A 7,786-nucleotide genomic window follows, 5' to 3' on the forward strand; every position below is an offset into this window, starting at 1 on the left:
ACTTACCTTTTGGGATCCATACTGAGCAGTGCTCAAGGCTTACTCCTGGCTTTGCGCTTAGGGATCACTCCTATCATTGCTCAGGGAACCATATGGGGTGCCAGGGATTGAACCTAGATCAACTACTAGCACACCCTGGCCCAAATATAGTTGAGTATAAGAAAGTTTCTCTTAAATTTTCTTCTTTTTTTTTAACATGGTGTGTGTGTGTGTGTGTGTGTGTGTGTGTGTGTGTATAGATACACAAAAAGAGAAATGAAAATTATGTATAGAAATTTTGATTTAATAAAAGATTCAATAAAATTATGCAATTTTTATTGTAAACTGAGTGCATTTGAAGTAAGTTTTAACCACATTTTATTCTGCTGATTTAAACATTTATTTTTCCCTTTTGGCTCTGTTGCCTATATTAGGTCTTAGAAGATGTAGATCAGTGCTTTCAAGCTCTTTCTCAAAGATTGGGAACACAACCATACTTCTTCAATAAACAGTAAGAAAATTTGTATCTGTGTATTATTGTCTTTTCTGTGTTGTTGGGTTACAATTCTATTTTCTTATAGAAGAATTTTAATATTTAAAATTAGTATTTAGAATTTTAGTATTTAAAAAAGGAGTATTTAAAAAATGTTAGTTTCATTTAAATTCATTTTTTACCCTCTTAGAATTTTAGTTTAACAATGCTAGACTATGGGAGATTATAAGATTTTATTTTTGGTTTTTGGGCCATACCCGGTGATACCCAGGTTACTCCTGGCTGTGCATTCAGGAATCACTTCTGGTGATGCTTGGGGGGACTATTTGGGATACTTCGGGGGTCAAGTCCAGGTCAGTAGCTTGCAAGGCAAGCACCCTACCCACTCTATCATTCTGGCTGACTTTAAGATGTTAAAATGCAATTCTTTCTATGAAAAATTTCTCCATTTCTCCTAAAGGTAGACATGTAAACCAGCATTATTTTATGATATAGTAGAGGTTTTACTAGAGGTATTTCAGCACTCCATGTATGGATTTTTTTTAGTATTAGTTCTTCCTTTTGCAGATACTATTAAAATATGAAATATAGCTATCTTGCCTACAGAGGGTGACACCTAGAAATTAGAAAAATGAATAAAGCAAAAAATTGTTGGATGGACAAGCTCTGTTATAAATGTACTTTTAAAGTTAATTAATGAAAATATTTTAAGGCATAGAAATTAATGTTTAAAGTATATATTTGAAGAAATATATGAATGATGGGGGGGACCATGAATCAATGCTGGAGGTTGAATCCAGTGCCTCGTATATGCTGTGTTGCCACTGACTATGTCCCCGACTCCAGAGTACTTCATGTTCATCTAGACAGTATTTTGGGAAGAGACTCACTAATGTAATAATGTATTTTTTCCCATTTTTTGTGGGGAGGGAGTGGGAGGCACACCTGGCAATGCTGGTGACATTAAAAAAAAAATGAAGCTATTCTGCCAAACCAGATTACTGCATCATGTTTTCATATTTAGGTAGGTTAAGATGTTTTCTCAAAAACTTTATTACTGTGGGACTGACAGCTGTAATTAGTTTATAATTACAATGGCATTATCGCCTTTAGTAATATTATACTAATAATTATTTTACTACAGGTAGATTGGTGATGCCTTATTATAAGTCATTAGTGAGGTAGATAAATTTCATTTAATTGTTGGTATATATTATGGGAAAAATTAGAAAAAACTTTTGTTAGGCTATCTTTATAGTTATGTTGCCTTCAGAAAGCTGTTACTTTTTTAAAATTTCTTTTTAACTAATTTATATAAGATTTATGGTTTACAATAATGGTTTCTCATGCATAATACCAACATCAAAACCATCATCACATCATCATTGTAGCCATCTCCCTCCCCCTGGGACCCTGACACTATTCCCTCCCACCCCGCCCAACTCAATTGTGTGGATCAGTTCTCCCATTATTGTTGCCTTGCACCTTTGTTGCTACCTCACAGTGAATCTCTAAGTTCTACTTTTGAGAGTGTAGATTTTGTGACTTTCTGTCACTTCCTTCTGACTGACTTCACTCAGCATGATAACCTTTAGTTCCCATTCATGTTGATGCAAATTGTATGATTTTTTTCTTTCTTAGAGCTAGGTTGTATTCCATTTTGTGTGTACACACACACACACACACACACACACACACACACTCCATGCCTTCTTTTTTTTTTTTTTAGATATAATAAGTTTTATTCATCTGGTAGTACTTGATGCTCACAGGGCACCGTACAACAAATTTTAAAAATACAGTATGAAAAAAATTGAACAGCCAAAGAGATCAATTCCATTAGAGGGCCCACAGAAAAACCAACAAAAGCCCACAGGAAAAACCCACCCACTGATCCATAAAGAACGTTAATTTCCTCCTGCTTAAGTTTGGCTTTAAGAAATATCAAAAGAAAATGTGAAAGAAAAAGTCTTTGAGAGATAGTTAAACTTCACATAGCGTCTTCCATAATTGTATCACAAAATGCTTTTAAATTAGCATATAAAATAATTCAACCATCCAAGCCTCTTATTTGGTCCCAACTTCTAAAGTCATAGCCTTTAATATTTTCCTGATCTCTTTATTCTCAAATAGTATATGCACTGGTAAAAAGTTCACTTGAGGTGAAGTAGTCTTCACTGCCATTATAGAAGTTTTACAGAAATAGCAAGGACCCAAGAAAATACAAAAAAATACTAAAGTGAAAACACAAAATTTTCAAAACTTAAATTTTTGGTTCTGCAATTTAGGCATGCTATTCTTTTACATGATTGACAATTATTCAAGGTCAACTTGAATCAAAGGTTTAAGTTCTACTGAAGATTACTTTCTGTTACACACTTTAAGAAAAAGATGATTTTGAACATCATTTTACTTTAGCCAGACATGTCACAAATCCTGTGACGTATGTCACAAAATCCTGTAACAATGTCACAAATGAATGAGTTAAATTCTAGTCAGTTCCTGTTCAATATAAATTTTGAAAAGGTCAACCAATTACAAGTTGTTGTTTGTCTGAATCTTAAGAACAGATCTCAGGGACAAGGATATGGCTCAGTGGTAGAGCAAAATGCCTTGCATGATTTACACATTAACAAAGCACAAATCTAAACTTGGTATTAACAGCTTCATGACTGTGTTTTGCTGCTACTGAATATTCACAGAGGTACTAAGATGACAAAAAAGCATTATTAGTAAGCGGACCAAAAACATTTTTAGGCAGAAAACTAAGAAAGCCTTAAGATGTATTTAAAAATTATATGCAAAAATAATAGGCATTGCATTTTGTTTTAGGTCACACCCAGCTGTACTCAGGGATCACTCTTGGCAGGGCTTGAGGGATAATATGAAGCGGTGGGATAGAACCCATGTCACGCTGCATGCTACAGAAGTGCCTTACAATACTGTCTGACCTCCCTACTGCCTTAAAAGCTTGATTCCGCTAGAAATGCCGTTCACCTAGGCTTAACACCCACAGGTCATCTAATTATTAAATTCGAGACCAAGCAAATCTAGATATTTCAGCTGTTTGTCACAGTAGCACTTACCACTAATCACTGGATGTTCCTTTACACAGAAAGGGGCAGGATGAAAGTAACAATGGCTGGTATCCATCAGGTGCTCAGCAAATACTTATTGAATACATTTGAGTAGTGGCAGTCCAGATTGTCTTATACTATTAGTATCACATAGGTATTCTCAGTCCCAGTTGATAGCAATTTTATTTTTGGTCATTAAGCAGCGTTCAGGGTACTCCTAGCTTTGTGCTCAGGGATCACTCCCGGCAGTGCTCCAGGGAACTCCATGCCTTCTTGATCCATTCATCAAGAATAGTGGTTGGGCATTTGGGTTGTTCCCATATCTTTGCTGCTGTACTAAGTGGAGCAATGAACAGGTTGTGCATATATCCTTTCAAAATAATGTGTTTGCGTATTGGGGATACCTGCCAAGAACTTGTGTATCACTGGGTCATAAGGGATTCCTTATTTAATTTTTTTGAGAAATCTGCATATTGAGAAATCTCCATATTAAAAACTGTTACTTTCAAAATGGTAAAATTAAACATATCATACTCCAAGATATCATTTTGTTGTTCCAGCTACATTCTCTTTGCTTTGGTAGCATTTTGTTTATTAAAAACAATAAATTGTTTTGTGGTCGTTTGCTCTTTGTGTTTCTGTTTAGAGTATTCTTGATTTTATGTAACTTGTATCTGCCTCAATTTCTGACAAATTGAAGATCTGCTGTAGTTAGTGAATACATTAATGAAAAAGAAAAGATTTATTCCAGTATTATTTGAGGACAGTTAAATGGTACTACTGCTTTAACAGACAGGTCATACAACTAGCAAATCATTTGAAGTTTTTCTTCAACTTTATAACCAGAAACTTCAAATTGAAACAATAAATTCTTTGAAGTTGGGATTTATTATTTATGTTATTTCTTTGAAATAGTTGAATAATTTTTTTAATAGTGTCTTTTCCCACTGTGCAAACTATGCAAACTATTCATGTTGCTCCCATTTCTGCTTGTTTTAGGCCTACTGAACTAGATGCACTTGTGTTTGGCCACCTGTACACCATTCTTACCACTCAGTTGACCAGTGATGAGCTTTCCGAGAAGGTGAAACACTATTCCAACCTCTTTGATTTCTGTAGAAGAATTGAACAGCATTACTTTGAAGAGCGTGGCAAACATACTCCATTACACTGACATGACTTGTCAGAATTTAGCGTTTAGTTGTTATTAAAAAAGTCACTTTTAAAAAATTGTACTTGAACGTTGTAGAAGATAGTGGTATCAGAATTTTAAGACAAAAAAGGAATGCTTTTAAAAACTTTAACAGATTATATGTATCCTGTACATGTACTTTGTACTGTTATTTGTATACACATTAAAATAATTTTGGATGATTTTATTTGATCTATTGCACTCTGTCTTCAAATTTTGTTTCCTTAAAATATGTATGCATATAAAAATAAAGCTTAAACAACCATGTGGGTGGTATATATACTTTTCTCTTTTGATTTTTCTGAAAGCTATTCCTGAGTTTTTTACATGGAATGAATAAATGAGTTTTGTAAGACAACATATTTGTGTTCCATATTCCCAAGACTATTTTGCAATATGTATTTGTGAATCTCGTTTGGGGAAAAAATGTTCCTAACAGTGTATACTTAAAAATATGAGTGATTTGGGGAGCTTTAGGATTTAGTGTTGTGGTGACCTCTACGCTGATTTGAATTCCTGCCACCACATACCACATATGGTTCCCGGAACACCGCCAGTGATCACTCCTGAGCATACAGCCAGAATTAGCCCCTAAGTACCAGTGAGTGTGGCCCAAACCCCTACTGCCTCAAAAGAGAAAGAAAATATGGGGGACTTCAAAGCAGTTAGGTTCTAGAATATATTTAACTTAAGAGCATCCTTTATATCTAGGTTTGAATTAAATATGTTTAATCAGAACCAGAGAGATAAAACGGTGTGTAAGATACTTGCTTTCCACACAGGTATCTGGGTTTGATCTCTAGTACCACAGAGGTCCCATGAACACTGCAAGTGTGATGTCCCTATAGGAGTGACATAGGAGTATATCTTGATCACAGTCATGTGTGGTCCAAAAACCAATAAAACACACACCTCAAACCATTTAATCAGTTCAGCTTTAAAGTCTACTTTTGTTTGATAAGGGGATAGTTTTCGGGTTTCTATTTTTGGAGGCAGTTATTTTCTTTTAAAACTTTAGTTTGGGGGCCGGAGTGATAGCACAGTGGGTAGGGCGTTTGCCTTGCATACGGCCGACCCAGGTTTGATCCCCGGCATCCCATATGGTCCCCCAGGTACTGCCAGGAATAATTCCTGAGTGCAAAGCCAGGAGTAACCCCTGAGCATTGCTGGGTGTGACCCCGAAAGAAAAAAATGTAAAAAAAAAAAACCTTTAGTTTGTCATGTTTGCAATAGTGTAAAGAAAGTTCCATACCATATAAAGGATATATTAGCTTTCAAATCTCACAAAACATTGGTTGCTTCTTTTAGATTACAGTGCTAAAATTCCCTGAGCTAATTTTGTAGTGTATTTTACTGAAATAGAAAATCCCTAGTTACTCAGTTTTTATGGCAGTGTTTTTTTTTTGTTTTTTTTTTTCTTTTTTGGGTCACACCCAGCGATGCACAAGGGTTACTCCTGGCTTTGCACTCAGGAATTACTCCTGGCAGTGCTTGGGGGACCATATGGGATGCCGGGGATCGAACCCAGGTCGGCCGCGTGCAAGGCAAACGCCCTACCCGCTGTGCTATCGCTCCAGCCCCTATGGCAGTGTTTTTTGGTATATGTTACCATCTACTTTTTGATTCCTCCACCCCTCTCGGAGAGCCCGGCAAGCTAATAGAGTATCTTGCCCACATGGCAGAGCCTGGCAAGCTACCCGTGGCGTAGTCGATATGCCAAAAACAGTGACAGGTCTCACAATGGAGATGTTACTGGTGCCTGCTCCAGCAAATTGATGAGCAACGGGATGACAGTGATACAGTGATACTTTTTGTACAGTATTTTTATTTCATTTTTTTTAAATTGAATTGTTATGGTATGCAATAGTATTAATATTTTTTCGTGTTTGCAGTGCTATTGTACCACACCAACCACTAGACTGCCAGTATCCTGATTCCTCTACCCCTGAGTCCCTTCTTACCACTACACCCCTTTCTTTAATGGTCCCAGTTTTCAATTCTAATTGCATTTGGTTGATGCTTTTGTTTGTTTGTTTGCTCTTGGGCCACACCTGGCAGTGCTTTGGGCTTACTCTTGACTTGGTATTCAGAGATCATTCCTGGTAAGATTTGGGTGACCATATGGAATTCCGAGGATCGAGCCTTTGTTGTGTGTGTGCAAGGCAAGCACCCTGCCCACCGTACTATCCCCATGTTTGATACTTTTTAAATTAGGTGGTACATGGTACCCCAGTGTAAGCTTTTTTCTTCAGTTTTTTATGATATAAAGCTAGTAAGACATGCTTATACCTTAGTATATCTCGATCCAATAATTAAAGCTGGCTATATTCTTAATATGAGCAACATTGGGAGACAACTGTTTATTCTAAGTTGAGTAATAATACCCTTATTTAGAACTTCTATGCAAGGATCACTCTCAAGGGAGTCTTGTTTCTCTTACCTTGAATAAATCGGCTTCAGAACAAAATGCAATAGAATAGTAGTATCCCATCATGATGGTTCAGTTATCTGTTTTATATTTAGTTTTGGGGCTACACCCAGCAGTGGTCAGGGCTCCTCATATTTTAAATAATGGTACATGAAGCCAAGTCACAACTAAAAATTATCACTGAAATGTTGAAATGGATCTGAAATGTTGGTTTCAGTTAAATGTTTTGATACTCAAATTGTGTGTAGTAAAATTCAAGTTGCATCATTCCTTATTAAAATCAAATAGAAACACTAAACCAAGGCATGGTTTGATTTTTCTATAAAATTCTTTAGCAATCCAGACTATTTTCTTTTCATTGTCTTGAATCTTAGATTAATATGGTATTAATTCACTTGGTGCACTAATTTTAGGAAAGTAGAAATTATATGCCAAAACTATTTTGATGCTTTTTTGATGAATAATGAGTTTTTTGTAATATCATGTAAGATTTTCTTTTTTTTTTTCTTTTTGGTCACACCTGGCGATGCATAGGGATCACTCCTCGCGGTTCTCAGGGGACCATATGGGATGCTGGGAATCGAACCCGGGTCAGCCGCGTGCAAGGCAAACGCCCT

At 36.1% G+C, this 7,786-nt stretch overlaps 1 protein-coding gene across 1 annotated transcript in view; it reads left to right on the forward strand.

Annotated features, from left to right (window-relative positions):
- The window catches only part of MTX2 (metaxin 2), an 80,648-nt gene extending 73,181 nt beyond the window's left edge, over nucleotides 1-7,467 (forward strand). Inside the window, exons 9-10 of the mRNA XM_055122260.1 lie at nucleotides 414-490; nucleotides 4,549-7,467. Of these exons, the coding sequence (XP_054978235.1) occupies nucleotides 414-490; nucleotides 4,549-4,723 (252 nt within the window). The 3' untranslated portion in view covers nucleotides 4,724-7,467. The remainder of the gene's footprint in view (nucleotides 1-413; nucleotides 491-4,548) is intronic.
- The last annotated feature ends 319 nt before the right edge of the window (nucleotides 7,468-7,786 follow it).

This window comes from Sorex araneus, chromosome X (assembly GCF_027595985.1).
Source record: "Sorex araneus isolate mSorAra2 chromosome X, mSorAra2.pri, whole genome shotgun sequence".
Taxonomy (NCBI): domain Eukaryota; kingdom Metazoa; phylum Chordata; class Mammalia; order Eulipotyphla; family Soricidae; genus Sorex; species Sorex araneus.